We start from the raw sequence: 21,736 nt of genomic DNA on the forward strand, positions 1-21,736 counted from the left end.
TTCGATGCCTCGTACTTTCATTGCAGATGCACTTCGTTTCAAACCAGCAACCGCCTTTGTTTGTTCAAAGATAAAAACATTTCTACTGTTTAAAATTATGAAATACTTGTCGCACAGAGCAGAGAGCTTATATTTTGAAAACAAAAACGAACTAATGGCATTTTCCCCTTGATTTTGATTGATTAACCGTGTCACAGTCACGAAACACGTATTGTTTAACCAATTAGTAACTAACGAGACATTTGTATAAATCCACTAGCAGACCAGCCAAGCGTTGCTGTGACTAAGGTTTTTCTTATATTACATAGTAGTAAACTATTCAAGGGAAACGGCAGGAGAACACCATGCTATTTTGCTGGTTATGCCATTAAATTTTAGCTTACGTGAAACGTATTGCCATCTGTTAGAATTGTGACTATCAAATAATAAACAAGTATTTTGCATTAAAAGAAAAACGCTTTTTACCGGATTAAAGTTATGTATTATTATAAATTTACAACTATTTGACATAATTTTAAATTTATCCGACGTTTCGCGTGCTTTACAGCGTGCGTGGTCACGCGAAACGTCGGATAAATTTAAAATTATGTCAAATAGTTGTAAATTTATAATAATACATAACTTTAATCCGGTAAAAAGCGTTTTTCTTTTAATGTTATGAGTTATGTTAATCAAAGACAATACTAAGTATTTTGCAATAAAATAGTATTGCGGGTATAAATTAAGATGTAAGCTATCCTATCTTTTAAGTTAGATCAAACTGCACGCGGTGTGCAAATTTGATTGATATCGGTTAGGTAGTTAAGGAGTCCATTAGCGGACAAACAACGTGACACGTAATTTATATATATTAAAATTAATAAACCGTATTAATCACAAAATGTCGAGAGTTTACAGGAAATTTATTAATACGAAATATTTCAAATACCAACGTCGCCTTTAATAAGGTTTTAATGTAAAAATAGTAGAGGAGAGTGACCAAATATGGAATACCATTTTGATTTTTAGACATAATATCCGCAAGTGTTATAAATAAAAAACTTTTTGTGGTAATTATTAACAATCATATATTTGCACTTTAGTTTGTAATAAGTTTAGGTTTTATTGATTAGTTTAAGGTAAGAAAAAATTTAAGAAACTAAATAACGATTTAGGTACCTAAATATGGAATAGGTACCCCAAATATGGAATACTATAAACACTATAAAAAATTAACCTTAAAATACACGAGACTCTTTGGAAACTTGGTATAATATAGAAAGGTACATATTTTTTTTAGAAAAATCACAAATCCAGGTCATCCATCCATCAAACTCTGGTACAGCGCAATCATTACATGCCCAGAGTCCACACATAAGATACTTGATCCATGTTTCCCCATGAGTATCATTCGAAAACAGCACACCACAGAAAATACACTCCGAATCTTCAGATTCTGGAGCTGTATATCCTATCAAGGCATCGGGTTCACTGTCAGTATCAAATAGCATCACCTCCTCATCATCTGAATTAGGCTTAGTCTTCTCTTTTGGTTTTTTTCCTTTTGATATTTTCTCATTCTGTTTTTAATTCTTGTTTTTTGCCAACACGACAGTTTTCTTTCCGAATGTAGTAGCTGCGGCTTCTCCTGGAGAAAATTCGTTTTTCTGACATAATCAAAACAAAGTAGATCTTGACACATCAAAGTATTTTCCAGCTTTTAAATAACCCATTTGTTTCTCTCTTACTAATTTTATTACTTCCGCCATATGCTCTGAATCCATTCTTTTCGCTTTGTTTTCGAGTTGACGCTCGCCATTTTGGTAAAACATTTAAAAAAATATAATTAACAAAATCATCATGTCAGCTGATACTTCAGAGAACCAATTATGGAATAGTCCATAATTGGATACTGTGACCTGTCCATATTTGGATTTTCCAACGATTTCAAACTGACATTCAGATTTTTATAGTTAAGAAAGTAATATCATCTAATACCGCTAAAACATACAAAAGAACGTCTAAACGGTCTCTAAAAGTTATAAAATCAATACTGCGTGCACTTTCTTTACGAAAAATACGTATTTTTAACATACCTTAGAAAGTTATGCGGTAGCGACAAAACAAAAAACTGTCATAATGATGAAAGCACTTGCTCAACTGACATGCTACAACTTGTACGCGTAAAAGAGAGTAAAAAGAGACAGAAAATCATTGTTTCTTGCGTATGTGAGTTTACATTTGGGAGAAATAGGGGTATTCCATATTAGGGATACTATCCCATATTTGGTCACTTTCCTCTAACAAATTGTTATCTATCAACTGGAATTGGTTGTCTCTGGCTGACCGCGATTACTGGAAGGTACTCTTAATATGTTATAAAGAAGTTTTATTTAAATATGTAGCACTGGCGCAGACATTTTTTAAATGTTCGACATTTGACTGTTTGTTATTACGCGAATAACATACAACGCATGGAATGCGCGCAATTTCAATCAAGTGGCTGTAATTAATCTATGTCTAGGATTCGGGTGGCATTCCGCACATCTCACGAATACCTCAACAATAATTTTATGTCTATAAGGAGTAAATTGAAACTGGCACTATAACAAATAATCTTTCTCCAGCAGTATCAAACATTTTATTTGATATTAAGAATTTCCTTCTAAAATCGTTATCGTAAGTTACTTACGATTATTATTTGTCATTGTGTTATTATGAAAAATTCGGTGTGTAGTTTCAATCCGTGCAATAGACAAACCCTGAACCACCTGTACTTAACTAACTAAAGTACAGACTTTTCATTACAGCGTAAAGACATTTTGACAGATGATGATGCTAGGGTAGTAGGACTCCTTTCTCCGCAATTAGACTCGTAATTGGTCCGTTGTGCGCACGATGATGATGCTATTAATTTATCCATAATGTGAAAGGCAAAGGACTTTAGTCCATACAGCCAGGTCTTGTTCGCATTTTGACAGATCCGGATCTGTCAACATTCCTTTGTCTCCTGGCTTCCCGGCTTTTGTTTTTTTTTATCGAATAGAAGGAAAACGGGCAGGAGGCTCACCTGTTATGTGATACCGCCGCCTATGGACACTCTCATGTCAAATTTGCAAGTGCATAGCCGGCCTTTTAAGAATTGGTACGCTCTTTTCTTCAATGACCCTAAGTCGAATTGGTTCAGTAGGTAGCTAGTTATACATACTGGTGGTGCACCGCAAAAACTGCTTTAAAAAACGCTAGTTGTACAACGGACGTCGAGGTGATACGGGTGGAATTTCGTATTCTGCCTCAACGATGATGAAACTCAGCTGCTGAAATCACCTGATGAAAATAACTCCTCTGAACACTTTCGTTAGCGAAGGTTATCTGAGCACATGTTTGTGAAATCGTTTATAAGCTTTAGTTGACCCTGTTGAATCATCGATTAACTATTACAGTATATAAAAAATCGATATCACCATTGCCGTATACTTGGCGCATCTGTAATCCCCTATATAATATAGCATAGCTATAATACCTGTGTTGAATATTGTATTGATTTCAACTATTAACGGATATTGGTCGCTGTATAGGATAGTAAGCTCTTACACGTAGGGCTGTCACTTGAATATTTCTACAAGTCGTCGAGCGAGTTTGCTTATTTTGCCGAAGCCGCTTACAAATTATTTGAAGCTAACTATTCAGTATGAGGTTGTACGTATGAATTATTACATAAATTACCGTCATAATATTCGTTATATTAGCGTGTATCAATATAAAAGGGCATTAAAGAATGCATAATAAGAATGAGCGTAGTAGACTAACATTAGGACGGCTGTCTGATGGCGACGTGTTTCTAGAATATATTAAGTTTATCATGTAAAAAAGTAACATTTTTGTAATGAGAAATAAAGTTCTTTAAACATTAGATTTTGTGTGACATTTATTTCGGCCGCGTTTCCACAAAATTTATGGCACATGTTTGTGAAATCGTTATGTTTTAATATTTTTCAATCATCGTTTCGAGACCTAAAGAAACCTAAAGATATAAATTTTGTTGATTATTTTTCTTCGTTCAAGGAAACTGTCCTGTAATGTAGAAATGATGAGTCCGATATTATCCATAATGAGGCAGAGATCTCCGTGTTTTGCAGTAATAAATTTTAAATAAATGACTAGTGCGATCCAACCCGATATAACAGTCAACTTAGCGCCGGTACGCTTCCACATTACTATTGCCATACTACATCAATACTAAGTTTTTGTATTGCGAAACAAGGCTTGGTACGATTTGGCATTCTGATAAACAATAAACTACAAGGTCCCTCCTTATCAGAATGCCAAATCGTTAAATGATTGCTTCACGACTTATTTGAGCGCGACCGCCGCTGCAAAAACCGCTGTGAGAGTTCGAAAAGTGAGTTACAGAATCGCAAGGCAGCACTACGGATATTAAGAGAACTACATCGGAGGTTAATACAAAAACGTTGGAACGCTATTACAGAGTACCAGCACAAGCCATCGTAATAATTAATCGCCTGCATGAGCACACCCCACATACACATCCATACGTACGCACCCTCACTTTCACACCATCACACAGTATCCGAATTAGGTATTACATATTTAATACTTTTAATTGATTTTTTCCTTTGGTACATATTAGAACCTTTTTGTTTATATTGTGTATTCAATCATTGGCTGTATGTTTAGTATAATTGTTTTTTTTTTGTTGCTGTAGGGATATGCGATTAATTAATAAATAAGCCGTATACATTAAGCTCTAGGCAAAAATTATATATGTTGATGCAATATCATCGCTGTCAGCTGATTTGTCATTATTAAAGTCTCATCAGTTTGAAATAAGTTGCCAATATAAATACATATATTATTTAAGAACCCTTGATAGTGCATAGTAATAGTGATTCCATAGTCATTATTTACATGCTGGTATGCGCATTCTTAAGTTCTTGTGTCATTTTCACATACATCCTTTTTGTAGAATTTTCATAAGTGTTGTCCTCATTTTACATGTGAGGTTTGAGTGAGAGCAAAAATATAATAAAAATATTATTAATAAAAGTCATTTATGTCGAAGCAATGGCGTCACTGTCAGCTGTCATGGTTAATTTATGAGCTCTGTGATTGCAGTTGACAGTAATGTTATTGCTTCGACATATATAATTTTCAGCGTTTGGCTTTATGGATAAGGATCGGATTACATAAACAGACAGACTAAGCGACTTAGAATAATCGTTTAAAAAAAATAAAAAGGGTGCGTGTATTTATGTACGCGCTTAAGAACTTTTTTAAATAAAACTAATAAGTTGAATATTTAAACAAAAACTGTCAACCCTACCATACCTTATGGATGTACATAGATAGATATTGCAATCTATTTAATATTGTTTATGGCTGTGTGCTCATAACTCGATTGGTTTAGTCCAACACTAGCGGCTTTCTGGAGCTTTGCACCGATATTGCAAGCTGTACGTTGAGCTTTAGTTCAGGTTGTAAATTATTCCACAACTTCCATAATTCAAGTGGAGGATTTAATTTTATATTATAATCATTGAAGATACTAAATACATAAAATCTAAAGTAACTCGTGTAACCTCTGGGTGAAAAGGTGCCCTTTAAATGACCTTTTAATAAAAGTTTTGGTAAAGATGTGAGAGAGAAGTACCTAAATTTGGGGTGCGGGGGGAGGGGGAGGGGGGGGGAGGGGTGTAGTAATCACCCCCCACAAATTTTGGGCTTAGGAAACCAAAAAAAAAAAAAAATTTTTTTTTTTTTTTTTACAGTACTTAATCTGAAAATGATCGCAAGAAATCAGTGTCTGTACTAGACATATATTACAGACAGTATATAAAGCCAAGTTTTAAAAAAATGCTAATAAAATAACGCACATTCACGCAAAAATAAAAAACCTAAAAAGTAACGGCTTTTTAACTTATAATTTGCACTTGATCACTGTGAACACACACTGTTCTGGCAAAATCCAAATTCGAAATGGCCGATTGCGTTTATACTTTAAACAATGAATAGTAGAGAATAGAGATGTGAAAAATAATCTATTCTGTGAAAGTGAAAAAATCGATTATTTTAGTATTCGATTTTAATCCGATTTTAAATCCGATTTTGTTTTCGATTTTGAGTTTCAGTTGAACAGTTATTTAAAAAAAATATTAATATACGGTTAGTATATTAATATTTATATAACCTAACCAATCTAAATAATATTTATTTTTGTGGACAGCTCCGATCTAAATAGTAATTGTTTATTCAAGCCTCGGCTTCTCAGCGTCCTGGTCGCCTTCGGCGACCAAATATTCATATACTAACTCTAACCTAACCAATCTAAATAATATTTGTTTTTGTGGACAGCTCCGATCTAAATAGTAATTGTTTATTCAAGCCTCGACTTCTCGGCGTCCTGGTCGCCTTCGGCGACCAAATATTCATATACTAACTCTAACCTAACCAATCTAAATAATATTTGTTTTTGTGGACAGCTCCGGCGCTACGGGAAATGCAGCCCCTCCACCCTTGCGTACCAAAGCACAGGCATTTTATTCAAGCCTCCGCAACCTCGGCTTTTTGGTCGCCTCTGGCGACCAGCCTCAGCCGCTACAGCTTTCATAATGCCTGTGCTTTGTTACAGCGGGTGGGGGCTGCTCTTCCTCCGCGCCTCCGATTATTTATATACACTCTAGGGGTAAGACAGACAAGACCACGTGGATAGTGGGGTGCTCTGATTCGGTTTTGGGTACTATTTGAATAATTTAACAGTTATTTAAAAAAAATATTAATATACGGTTAGTATATTAATATTTATATAACCTAACCAATCTAAATAATATTTATTTTTGTGGACAGCTCCGATCTAAATAGTAATTGTTTATTCAAGCCTCGGCTTCTCAGCGTCCTGGTCGCCTTCGGCGACCAAATATTCATATACTAACTCTAACCTAACCAATCTAAATAATATTTGTTTTTGTGGACAGCTCCGATCTAAATAGTAATTGTTTATTCAAGCCTCGACTTCTCGGCGTCCTGGTCGCCTTCGGCGACCAAATATTCATATACTAACTCTAACCTAACCAATCTAAATAATATTTGCTTTTGTGGACAGCTCCGGCGCTACGGGAAATGCAGCCCCTCCACCCTTGCGTACCAAAGCACAGGCATTTTATTCAAGCCTCCGCAACCTCGGCTTTTTGGTCGCCTCTGGCGACCAGCCTCAGCCGCTACAGCTTTCATAATGCCTGTGCTTTGTTACAGCGGGTGGGGGCTGCTCTTCCTCCGCGCCTCCGATTATTTATATACACTCTAGGGGTAAGACAGACAAGACCACGTGGATAGTGGGGTGCTCTGATTCGGTTTTGGGTACTATTTGAATAATTTAATAATTTTCGGAACCATACATTAATTAAAACATGAAGTTAATGTAATGTATGTACATTTGACAAGTAATGCTTAAATTAGGTTCAACTATAAAATTAACAAATGAGGAAATAATCGATTCGATTAGGTTCAACTTTAAAAATAACAAATGAGAAAATAATCGATCCAATTAATTTACCGAAAATGTCACATCACTTATAACCAATAGAAAACGACAATGACACATCACTCATAACCAATAGAAATCGAGAATGTCACATCTCTTATAACCAATAGAAAAGTAGTTAGATAATGGCGGATTGTTTATAATTTCAATACAATTGACAAAAGTTAAAAAATTTTTTTTAAAATACTTTGACGCTTATCCTAAAGCTAAAATCACTTGGAGGTGTTCCAATCAAGGGTCCCCGAGACTCCTGCATAATCAGTATCATCAAATTCCAACGCATGGATATCAACCCCAACCCAAAGTTTTTACCTGAAATAATTATAGAATGAACATTTGAAGTTTGTTATTTCATAGAAGTTCTTCAAAATAATTATTTTAATGTAATTCCTAATTAAAAATCCGAAAATGTTCTAACATAAATTCTTCTTGTAAAAATTAAAATGAAAAGCCAAAACTCGCGTCTTTTTCCACAGACTAACAAACTCTCAATATTACAATTGAATAAAACCTTTTGACACATGACAGATATTATCTATTACATGACAATCTAAAAGAAATATTATTATTTTTTTACATGCACATAAATAAATTATCATTGTCTTGATTAATTGTTTAATTAACGTAGACTGATTTTTGTTCAACAAACAATATTATGAAAGTACATAGTTAAACGTAGACCGCAAATAGTCTAACTAATTTTATCAGTTTATCCAAAGATAAAATCCACAAAGAAAACTATTCTAGTTGAAAAACAAATCTAAAGCCATCAAAGCAACATCACCTAATTTATACGCGAAATAAAACTCGACCAAAAAGCCCCGATTGTAGATAGAATGTTGCCACAGTGTACTTACTAATTGTTTGTTAGTAAAAATAAAGTATAGGCATATTTCAATAAAAAAATGCGTGGGTACAAAGTACACATGTCAGAAGTGAAACTTCTTTGTAAATTAAATATTACTAAGGCCCTTAAAGATTTTTATATCTATATTCTCACTGTTTACACTCTGTATACGTGCTAGTGATAATATAAATGAATAAAAAATCTGCGTTTACTGCACAAGACGTTATGCGACAGAATTGCCATCTAAAGTTCTAATATGTAACTAAACGAATACATCAACCAAGAGCGTGTATTTTTTCTCGATCTCCCTTACTCTCTCTCTCTTAATCTTTCTCACTATAGCCCTCTACCACTTCTCGCTCCATAGCACGTTGCGGGATGCGACGTTCGCTCTATCTCACTCTCTCTCTCTCTCGATCTTTCTCACTAGCTTGCACCCTACTCTCGCTCCATGGCTAATTGCTTCATGCTACGTCCGCCGTTTCTCAATCGCACTCTCCCTTTTCTTCGACAAAAACGCTGCACATCTTCGTTACGCTACTATTATTATGATGGCGTTTCATCCGTAAAAATGTTCACTAAAGAATTTTCACTTCAAAAATTAACTTATATTGTATTGGCTCTTAACGATTTATTTGTGTTTAGTAATGAAGAGTTATTGAGAAGTACAATCCATAAAAAAACAGGTTGGCATCGCACTTGCGAGTCTTTTAGCAGTGTGTGTGTCCATGGGCGGTATCACTTAACATCATGTAAGCTTCTTTCCCCTTGGCTTTGGTTTATAATAAAAAAGGAAATACACGCGGATTCCTTTGTTTAATTTAAAAATAAGAAACGATTTTTGTAAGTGGCTTGGTATGTCTGTTCTATAAAAAAACAATACTGGAAATGACTGGCATAAACAACAAATTTGTGTCTATCGCCCAATAGACCCCTTTTTTACATATTAATAGACCTTAACCATTACTGCACAAGTTAAAAATGTTGAATTAAAAATGTTACTATACCAAAGCGTTTAACTTTCAAACTCAATAATTTTTTTTTCGTGGAAAATTCCCAAATAATTGCCAATCATATTGCCAAATATAAACCTAATTATAGGCCAAGCGATTACTTTATATTTTTTAATTATGAGTGATTTAAAGTTTTTATTTACCTCTGTAATTAACAGACCATAGACTATGTATGGGTTGTGGCAACATCGTTTACGAGACCAATAAAATGGACGAATCTTTTACGTTCTGTTTACAACGATATCGCTTTACGACCGTTAGTCACTTTGGGCTTACCTCACCTGATTCTTATGCTAATTTTATGCCAACAACTGATGTCCATAATAGGAATCTATCATAGACTACCTCCTTTGCTAAACAATAATAATGGGTTTCATACATTTCCATACATATTCTGTGGGTAGATACATACGCTCAGAAACTAACACTATTGATTTAATACAATTTAGTAAACAATGATTATAGGTAGGTACTATACTTTGTCTTTACTTAAAATATTTAAACGAAATTGTATTTCATCTGTAATAATTTCACCTTTAGGAAATTAATATATTTCGCCTTAAGGAGATTTCTACGAAACTTACAATAATATAAATATTCAAATACATTTACCGTAATACCGCAAGCGCTGCGAAAATTATTAATGGCACCTAAACTAATGAATTAAATTTATAATCTATGTCAATACAGGTAAAATCTTACAAGATTACTTTTTTTTAAATCATGTCAAAGTCAAAAATCATTTATTTATATAGGTAACACAATGTACACTTATGAACGTCAAAAAAGAAATATACATTAAATGCTTCTAATTTTACATTTACTGCCAATTCTCAAATCAAGGGCGTAAAACGGAAGAGAAGAACTAGCAATAAACTCTCCGCCACTCTTTTTAATCGACAAGTTTTTTGTTTTACACAACGTTTGTAATGCAACCATTACACCATATTCCACATGACATCTTTAGTAATAAATAATAATAAAATTAATTAAAAACAAAGATTTTTCCTCTATCGGCAGGAAGCATGGTGAAATAGGAGCACACACTTACATTCTCATGGGAACAACACGCAAATACATAGTCGATGTGTACAGTATTCTTTACATACATAGTAATAATAATTAAAAGTTGAGACATAGAAAATTAAAACATATCTTTTAAGGTTGAAGGTTGTAACTTGGCCATATTTTCTGTTCTTTTAGTAGAAACAAGCAAAGTATTTATCGGACATCCATGATCCCTCTTCGCGCATAATCTGTCTAACAACAACGTTCTTACCAAATCTTAGCAAATACAGCCCTGGTCTGTATACCTCACATAATACAGTGTAACAAAAAATATATAATAAATATTCGACCCAATTTGCCGAACTGTCGGTGAATCTCAAGTAATTCCCGTACAAAGAGGAAAGTTTAACGCACTTTTAATAACTCAAGCTAAGTGTTTTGGCGATGGCACTTTAATGGATGCTTGTTTTGCTTTGATCCCGATTGGATTTAAGATTTCGATACTTAACCTTTCTCTGCTATTCTCAACTTTGGAACAATACATTTATCCGGTTTGATAATTTAACTTTTGGCAAACAAAGACTACAAATTTTTATGCTTAGTTAACTACGGTTATTAATTAATATACCTATTAGAATGTCAAATCAGATGCAAATTCAGAATAATGTGCCTTTACGGCCAGTAAGGTTTAATGTTTATGTTAAATACTTTACAATCACGTAAAATTTAGCTATTAGGAAAAGTTGAAGAGCGTTTATAGACTCATGCCTTGTACGCCCATTGTTTGGAAACTGGCAGTAAATGTAAATTTATAGGCATCTAGTTAAAAAAACAGTGGACTAAACCCATGGTCTTAGCCTGGTCTTGTTTTGTGCTCATTTGTTTTTTCTAATAGGCAAGTAGTAGTTGCAGTTGAGTTTCATCATCGGACGTCAAGGCAGAACACAAATTCACCTCGATGTCTAACTGAGCGTTGTTTAAGGCAGTTTGTGCCGCGCACTACCAACCACTATGTGGAAGCTGCTGCCCACTGAAGTATTTCCGAACCAATCCGGCTTAGGGTCATTCAATGCATACCAATTCTTAAATGGACGTAATGCACTCGCGAGCCCTCTGGCAATTTTATGTATCACTTAACATGAGGTGAGCCTCCTACCCGTTTGCTCCTATTAAAAAAAGAAGATTATATGCCTTCCAGCCTGACACATGCCGTTGAGTACCATATGTATCTGTGGTCGTATGTGTTTGGAGTTTCACAACCAAATTTTGTCTGTTTCGATAAACATTTGATAATCACCAGCATTTAGATTATAAATCTGAATGTGGCAAAAACCTATCAATCGAAGGTAGTGAAACTCTATGTGCTGTTTGTTACAGGTGCACAATGCCACGTGTGAAGAAATGCCTCATATACATCGGTGTGGCAGCTTTTCTTCACCAGTTCCCTCGCTTCTTCGAGAAGGAGTACGTTCCCCACTTCACTGTCTGGAGAGGGCATAGAGAGGAAGTTTGCAGAGTAAGTTATTTTATTAAAATGCTGTTATATACATAAAAATATGAAAAAACAGAAAACAAAAGTGGTTCTGACAAAAGCTGCATTTAATGTAAACACACCCTGAACACAGACTATACCTGGAGAATCTACTCTCTCTGCGAACGGATAGTTCAGCAATGTCAAGTAAGAAATAAAAATTAAACAGTTTTGCAGCCAGCGACACCAGATGGTTCGGCATTCCATGGAATTGCTTCACATGTTTCATATCAGCTGGATCCAGAGAGTGATGACTGGAAGAGTCCTTCAACGAATCGGGACGACACGAAAGTTTATGCAGAATGTTAAAATACGTCTAAGTCGCATATCTCGGACACGTTTTGCTTCATCGTCGATACGACTTGTCCAGCTTACAATGATGGGCAAAATCATGGCAAAAGACTGATAGAAGGAAGAAGTTGTGGTTGTGGAACATACGGGAATGGAGAGGCTCATATCCGCCGAGAGGCTTTTTAGACTAGCGCAAGATACCAGTCAATTCATTCGTTATTATCAGCCAACCTTTAGCAATAAAGTGCCACCAGAAGAAGAAAGAATGTCTATAATAAATTAATGATGAATGAATCTCTTCCGTGTTAGGGAAGACGTATAAGTATATGATAAAAAAATATGTTACACCATAAGTAGTTATACCTTAGAATACCTTATTCAGTATTTCTTTTTTTTATGCAACAGGAGGAAAACGGGCTCATCTGATATTAAATGATTCCGCCGCCCATGGACACTCACGTTGCCAGGAGGCTCGCAAGAGCGTTGCAGACCTTTGATCTGTCAATGATGAAAAATGTTGAATATCTGAGACATCTGAACTTTTAAAAATAAGACACTAATTTCTATTTCATTCGCCCACTTTCAAGAACAGTGCGAGCTACAAGGTTTATCTAACCAGTGTTAACGCTGATTAACTCCAACATTAGCTCCATAGAACAAAAGTACTAGTAGACAAAGAGTAAATAACATCGAATTTATTTTATTATCATCCCCTTTCTGTATTCTAAATAAAATCCATCTGTATTATTACAAAAAGCAGAACATAAATTACTATCTTTTGACAAATAAAATGAAACTACAAAGCATTTGTGTCCTCTGGCCATTGTAACACTAAAGAGACTCGGAATAATTAATTTTACACTTGGAAGCCATAAATTTCACTGCGCTGTGCAATAGTTAACGTACACTTTTTATTTATTCTAAGAAAGTAATTAAACTTAATACTAATGACAAAAAAGCTCTATAAAAATACAAGCAATAGAAGCTATAATTAGAATCAGTTTTATAATTATTTCGTCAAAACCATTACAAAATTCTTCAGTAACAATTTATTCTTACGCTCTATCGAAAACTGAATAGAAAAATGCAATCATAAAAATTTGAGTTTGTTCACGTTTAGTATTGTCTTTTATTATCATAACTTTTTACCGGATTTAATTGAGGCATCTCTACCAAAACCCTCAATCTTTTAGTCGATATCAACTCCGGGGAAATAAATACAGATAATACAACTTTTTCTACAGCTGCGATGATTTTGACATTCAACACCTTTTGTCTTCAGTCACCGTGACCACGCACGCTGTAAAGCACGCGAAACGTCGGAAAATTTTTAATTATGTAAAATAATTATAAGTTTATAATAATACATTACTTCAATCCGGTATACAACTTTATATTCCAAATTTAAATTTATATCGCAAAGTAGCATCGTTTTCCGGCGAATTTTTATATATGCATTTTCCTTATGGAAAGTAGTTTTTAAACCCTATTTATAATTTACGCACCATTAACTTGGGACGTAAGTCATATGAAACAAGGGTTGCAAATACACGCTATTAGGAAGCAGGTACAAAACAAAGTTATAAATTACTTTTTCCTCTACCAAGACATTTATACTGATTATTCTTTCAGTGTGACGTACTAACAGTAAATAAGCGAGACGTTTTTCTAAGACAATTGCTTAAAAATGATACTTTTTTACTCAGAGTCGTTGATTAAAAATAAACGAGTTATTTAATAAGCATTCAATCGTCATAGTAAAGCACACATCTATGATTTTTCAGTAGCATTTTTTTTTACAGGTTAATTATAAACATTTGAAAATACTTCGTTTTGAAGGAAGATTGATTCTCTATATTTTTGACTTTATTATTATATTATCTCAAGGCCGTCTTAAAAAAGTCTTCACAATGTACACCGCTACATACAAATAATAATGCACAAAATATATAGCTTTACATAGCATAATGCACTTTTGTAATTGCCATAACTATCAAAATCGATATTAATATAATGAAGTTTGATGAAGACATCATCGTCATTTTAAAGCAAATAGAACAAAAATCAAAAATCACAATCACAATCACAATCACAATCACAATCACAATCACAATCACAATCAAAATCAAAATCAAAATCAAAATCAAAATCAAAATCATAATCAAAAATCATTTATTTATATGGGTAACACAATGTACACTTATGAACGTCAAAAAAGAAATATTCATTAAATCCTTCTAATTTTACATTTACTGCCAGTTCTCAAATCAAGGTCGTATAGAACAGAACAGAAGAACTAGCAATAAACTTTCCGCCACTCTATTTAATCTCGAAGTTTTTTGTTTTACACAATGTTTGTACGGAGCCGCAACCATTACACCATGTTCCACATGACATCTTAAGTAATTAATAGTAATTTAATTATAATAAAATAAATTAAAAACAAAGATTTGTCCTCTACCAGCACGAGGCATGGTGAAATAGGAACAACCGCTTTTAATTTAAATAACTTTTTTATTTAACCGAAAATCAAAGCTTACACGCCATGACGGTTACAAGGAACCCCTGCGGTTACAAATAGCATATTTAAAATCAGAATTATTACAGAATTTTTGAACAACATCAAAGTTTTCCCGAGAGCATCGTACATATATTTTTAATATATAATCTCTAGTCTAAACTCCGAACTAAGTTGCGATGACACATTGATATTTAGTTGGAGAACTTTACAGCATCCGCTGGCATTAAATTTTAATTGTTTTAGCAATAACGTATTTATGATAGCAATAATACTGATATACGACTTTATGGATATTAATACTTATTGGATCAAGCTTGCAATGTTTGCGCCTAGGGGTGAAATTGTGTTACGAAAGATGAAATGATGGTGCCTTTACTTTATTACTATAGGATATCTCTAGGCCAATGACAGATAAGCGTAATTCGACTTTCTTCAAAGGCCGGCAACGCACTCGCGAGCTCTCTGGCGAGAGAGAGCGTCCATCGGCGGCGGTATCTCTTAATACCAGATGAACCTCCTGTCCCTTTGCCCCCTTTCTATAATTAAAGTGACACGATCTACCATTCCGGTTGAGCAATAAACGGAAACTTACCATTGTTTCGCTTTTATTATATTGTCTGGTTATTGCTAAAAATAACAAATTCAATAATATTATTTGGAAATTAAACCAATACCGGGTGGTTTTAAAACAATGTAAGATTATATATTTAGTTAATCTACTATATAAAAATAAGTCGGGTTTTCCTTCCTGACGCTATAACTCCAGAACGCACGAACCGATTTCCACGGTTTTGCATTCGTTGGAAAGGTCTCGGGCTCCGTGAGGTTTATAGCAAATTCAGGAAAATTTTCAACAGAAAAGTGGGATCACCAAACAAAATGTTACATAAAACGAAGCCATCTGGTGGCGAAACGGAGTTCGCCGTGTTTGCTAGTTAGTCATAAAAACGTAAACATAATGAAACAGTGGGGCTACAACTTTAAGTCTGGGCCACAGATTTCTGTGATCATTTGTTTTTTCTAGTACGTGATTAGGTTGATCAGCCTTCTGTGGGCTACTCGTCAACTAGTTGAATCTAAGGCAAGCCGGTTTCCTCACAATGCTCTCACCATACGAGCGAGTGTTAAGTGCGCTCATGATCTGGCTTTATGGCGCAATCGTATGCGCAGCAAATACAGTTCATAGTGATATAATAAGTTGTTTGATCAAAGATCCACTTTATATTACGAATACATTAGACACAAAGGTAAAAAGGAATTTAAATTGCAAAATATAAAAACAAAGTTAAACAAACAGCGCAGTGACAATTATATCTGCAAGACTCCTAACAGTTACTGTCACCTCGAATGATGAAATCCTGGATCAGAATTGGTATTCTCTTATAATTATATCTATCTAAGAATACCAACAAATGTATTAAACTTCATGTTGCTACTGCAACTAGATGGTTGACATTGAATTAAACGCACATGGTAGCTCAAAAAAAACGCGAGTAAGTAACAAAAATATATGTAAAAGTCTCGAATCGTTGCTATAACTTTATCGTTTTTTAATATTACAGTTTTGGAAAAAGCTTTTTTCGAAACAAAGCTTTCGCCGCTGCGAATGATACCGCCTATCAACATTCTCGACAAAGCTCCTGAAAGCTATTTATTGGTGAAGAAATGCGGGCTATTTCTTTAGTGTAGTAATTCTCTGATTGCAAAATAGAAAAAAGGCAAAATCATTTATTCATATAGGTACTTAACACAATGTTAACGTCAAAAAAGAAATATTTATTAAATGCTTCTAATTTTACATTAACTGTTAGTTCTCAATCATTGAAATATCAATATACTTTGTCCTTAGGACATAATGAATATAGTTTACACATTTGTTATGAAATTGTCGTGTGCAATAAATAATCGAACAATTATTTACTATTGAAATTGTTTCATTCTTGAAACAGAAAATTTACAGTACTTAAAAATAAGTTACGTAAACAAAGCGTGGAATTTTATTAAAATTTTCTCATAAATCTTTGCTTCTACCAAAGTTTTACACATTGACGAAGTTTTCAGTTTGTACGATGTTCTTTACAGCATTAGTATGAAAGGTTATTTCTCCTGATTTAATAGTTACTACGAGTAGCAAAAAACGTACTTGAGTTTCTTTATCGGTGAAACAATTGTTTATGTTTTGATGGCACAGAACGCTGACCTAACACAACAAACAAAATTATATCCAGAAAATGTCAGATCAAAGGTCATAAATAAAATTTTACGTGCATCTCAATATATGTTGTAAGCTGCTAAGGAAGCCTAGGTAAGAGGCGATATGCATAGCAAGTCCCATTACTTGTCAAGTTCCTGCAAAATTCATAAGCGATATACAATACGATAAGGACTGTATATCACAAGCATACGCCAAGTATAAACGTGGATATAGTAAAGGAAATCTGAACAAGATATTACAAAACCTAATTTTCGCACTCTTGAATTTCTTCACACTTATTTAAAAAGATCGCTTAGTAAGGCCCATGTTTATATGTATAACTATATAATATTCTTTAAATTTATGTCAAGTGTGAAAAACTAAATATAGTTTCACTCATACCTATTAAATATTGTGATAGCGTTACTGCACAAAAAGCAACGGAATAACACACCACACACTATACAAACTATTTTATTATATTCTAAAGAGAGGGACAATACATTAATAACTTCACAATTAAAAAAAAACCTAAACACTACATATTTCTAGGATGTCGTTATGTTTTGGTGTTTTAGACAGGCACAACGCCATCTATTGGTTCGGTTCAAAGATACTTCATTTCTCAAAGAATTACATTCACTTAGCGAGGAAATTTAGAGTAAGTTAGTTATATACATCGTGTTATGAAATTATTTGAAAATAAACCATATAAAATAAAAAAAATATTATTATTGGTTAAAAAATAAATTAAATGATGAAATAGACAGTTACTCTAGTGGCTGGGAAAAACTATGAGAGCGTGCGTTCGAATGATTGGATTTCCTTTGTGATTTCTTTTGATTTCAGACTCGCTCATTCAGTGATCAGAAGACAACTTATTAAGGACTTAGACCGAAAAAACGACCAAGAAAGTAGATACATACCTATTACTGAGGCCCAAAACTGTCTTGTGTGATCGGCTATTTAATTACAATCTTATCTCAAAGACGTAGGTAGCTTTTACATATTTTAACCTAAAAAACACGAACATCGAATCGAATTTCATTGAGTACTTTGTTAGGCAAATATAACTATACACTTAGGCCTTGGAACAGACTCCAGTCGAGTGTTAAAATAAAGGAATATCATCTTACACAGATCTTTTACTCTACTTTGCTAGCTGCAGGCATAAACGTATAAATTTCTAAAGCTTTGCTGTTCACATGCCCGATCTAAACTTATCTTGTACAAATGGAGCAGAAATTTAGCTTTGTAGGATTAATACTACACATTCTAATAGTTTTCTTTTTACTGTTTTATTTTGTTAGTAAATAACAAATTATAATTAAGTAATATTAAAACAGGATGAAAGCTACTAAATAAGGTTACGTTTGTAGTTGAATTATATAAAATATTCATCTAACCTTTGATATTTAAAGTTTTTTTAATGTAACTCAGTCTTGTATTGCGCATATAAAACTACTACTAAACAGGGTGGTCAAAAAGTCGTGGATCAAACGCAAATAGGTGAGGTCATCAGCTGCAAAAAAAATTTCTACGAAAAGAAGATATTAGAGCGACTCATAGCCATGAGTAATACCTTTTCAGAATCCCTATTAAATGCGCCAAAACTTGTAATACATGGTCACTTTTCGGTAGAGTAATTTTTTTTCACAGGGGGGTCCGAAGTAAACAAAAAGTTATGATTAGAAAAAAATTGTATATCGTATAACTTAATATTATCTTCAATACACTCAATAAACAACTATAAATAGTATGTCTTACGCAAGAACTCATCAGTACCAATCTAGTGGATATTATGAAAATGATACAGCATGTAGATTTTTTCGAATTTTAATAAGAATTAGTAAAAAAGTCAATTTTTCTTATAAAAACGCAAAATAAATTATAACTCTGCAGGGGTGGAGCTTAGAGACCTCCCGTAGAAATTTTTTTTACAGCTGATCTGTCCCCTATTAGCGTTTGATCCACGACTTTTTGGCCACCCTGTATAAGCCTGGACCTTTTAAGGTACCGCAGAATATGCTTAAAATTAGTATTAAAAATATTCATAGAGCTAAATACCCTGCATCATGATCACACCCTACATACACACCATCACGTACATGCCTACTTATTTTCACACCATTACACAAGACAGCCAAATTAGGTATTACTTTGTTAAATGTATTTACCATTTTTTATTGAATTTTTCCCTCGTAAATGTTTGAACCTTTTTGTATATATGTATTCCGACTAAAGTTTAGTGTAATTACTTTTTGTTATATATATTTTATTTTAGCTGTAGGATTACGAAATAAATAAACTGTTTGTGTCGCCATAAAATTTACGTCGTAGTTTATTAAATTTTGCTTGTAAACCAAAAATTAAAAAGACTGGTGGAGTGTTTCTTGCCAGTTCTTCGCGCTGGCTCTACGACCATGATTTGAAAATTGGTAGTAAGTTTAGAATCTTCCGTGTTTTTTTAATATTTATCTACATAAGTAATTTATATATATGAATAAATGCATTTTAAGTTGTGACTCACAATTTAAGCAACAACAAAACATTGAATGAATTCTACTATACTATTAATATTTTCGCTACTTTAACAGCAAATTTATATTTAATAAATTGATCTTATGATCAATAACGACGTATTTATTAAGATTTCATCTATTCTTCTACATTTAACTAAATCATTGGTAAACAAGTAAAATGGACAAAAATTAATCTTAGAATTTATTACTGTGTACAACGCGACACTGAAATTTATCACCTCTAAGTAAAATTAATTATGCTGTCTCGCATTAGTGCATAATACGCTCACAATACCCTCAGGATATTCAACGCAAGTAATAAACTGTACTTTAATTCTATTAAGGAAATTATTCTGGTTACCAAGCCGGTAAACTTATATTGTGGTAAATACTAAGCAGACTTTATGATAGTATTATTTATTTTTTACGCATTTACCAAGGCTTTACGAGAGGCTTTTTGAGGTTAGAACAAATTTAATCAGATGAGATGTGGAATATCTTAAATATTACGCCCGTTAATTACGAATCATCGTATTATTTCGGGAAGGGAAGGTACTTCATGTGGATTGGGAACATTACATTACCATTACACGAACTAAGAAACATGTAAATTGTAAAAAATATCAGAAATCTGCTAAATCTTTTCACGACTACCTGAGGGCCTACCACTACAACCTACAACTAAAATGCATCACTTATTCATACCATGACGTCCAATAAACTACCCAGTTTATCCACGAGATCTCAGCAGTAATGAGATTTCGTTTATTCAATTTGACCTCCGGACAGAACCTAAATTGGACCGTTCAGCCCTTAAACTATGACTAAAGAAGTGGTTCTGAAAAAGTCACTATCTGTTACTATCTTGATATTAATAACATTTTTTTTGCAGGGAAAACTGGCGCCTTGGCTGTACAAAATTTCTGTAGATGGCTACTTCACGGCGTATTTCACCTTTCGAGTACTCTTCGTCCATTTGATTCCCTGTACGTCCCTTGTCGTCCTAAACGTACTTCTATTCAGAGCTATGAGAACAGCTCAAGTCAATAGACAGAAATTATTCAAAGAAAGTCGGAAAAACGAATGCAAAAGACTCAGCGACTCCAACTGTACCACACTTATGCTTATCGTGGTTGTAACTGTGTTTCTTCTGGTTGAAATTCCTGTAGCTGTGGTCACAATCCTTCACATTATATCTAGTACCCTAGTCGAAATTCTCGACTACGACATAGCAAATAAATTAATATTGGTAACGAATTTCTGTATTATTCTTTCTTATCCGATAAATTTCGCCATTTACTGCGGTATGTCTCGACAATTTAGAGAGACATTTAAGGAATTGTTCATAAGAGGCGCTGTTACAAGCCGAAATGGCGGTTCGAGTCGGTATTCTCTTGTCAATGGTCCTAGAACGTGTACAAACGAAACAGTACTCTAAAGTGTCAATTGTCAAACATGACGTAACTGTTTCTCGAATCTGTTGTATAAGCTGTAGAAACATGTAAATATTGTCTATTACTATTAGACATATCAGATGATTATTTAGTGTCGTTTTAAATGTTGGTATTTGTAAAAAGATTTATAACAAAACAATACTTCATCGCTTTATAATTACCCGATCGCTACAGTAATGTCTAAATGTTATTTTTGTTATAGATCGGCTGATAATAACGCGTAATGTTGAGCCCACATTAAGAAGTGTTGTTTTGTGCGGTTAATTATAAGGGTTAATGTGCTGAGTTAGGTATTATGAATAAACACTGCAAATATTTATAAAAATTATTTCCGTGTAGTCACTGTATGCTTTTGTATTCATGTAACGTAAAATGGTGGTAAACATTTCTTTGTATGAAAACATTAAATAAATATTATTTAAAATACTGGCGTGTTTCATTTTACTTCTCAAATTAACCTTATAGGTAAAAGTATGCGTATAAAAAAAATTAATCTCATAAATAAAAGCGGATATTACACACAGTTTTTATTACTACTGTGTCCTTGAACCTCATGCAAATTTAAGTTATTCTCATTTCAACACCAATTTACATAAGGTATATAATAAGTTGAAGTCCTAAGTTACGACTCGAGCGAAACAATTATTATATGTTGAAACGCTGACATAAAAAAATCAGTACAACCTTTTCAGGTTGGGCCTCAGATTTCTGTATCAGTTTCATGATTATTTTTCAATCTAATAGGCAAGTAGGTGATCAGCCTACTGTCCTGAGCCTGATACACGCCGTCGCCTTTTTGGGTCTAAGGCAAGCCGGTT

The 21,736-nt window shown here is 33.7% G+C and overlaps 1 protein-coding gene across 2 annotated transcripts in view; it reads left to right on the plus strand.

The window, feature by feature from the left end:
* LOC125052349 (sex peptide receptor) overlaps positions 1-21,342 on the plus strand; it is a 213,629-nt gene extending 192,287 nt beyond the window's left edge. For both annotated transcript variants that reach the window (XM_047653138.1, XM_047653139.1), the window contains 2 exons: positions 11,783-11,921; positions 20,357-21,342. In XM_047653138.1, the coding sequence (XP_047509094.1) occupies positions 11,783-11,921; positions 20,357-20,902 (685 nt within the window). In that variant the 3' untranslated portion in view covers positions 20,903-21,342. The remainder of the gene's footprint in view (positions 1-11,782; positions 11,922-20,356) is intronic.
* The last annotated feature ends 394 nt before the right edge of the window (positions 21,343-21,736 follow it).

Source organism: Pieris napi, chromosome 9, assembly GCF_905475465.1.
Source record: "Pieris napi chromosome 9, ilPieNapi1.2, whole genome shotgun sequence".
NCBI classification, from domain to species: domain Eukaryota; kingdom Metazoa; phylum Arthropoda; class Insecta; order Lepidoptera; family Pieridae; genus Pieris; species Pieris napi.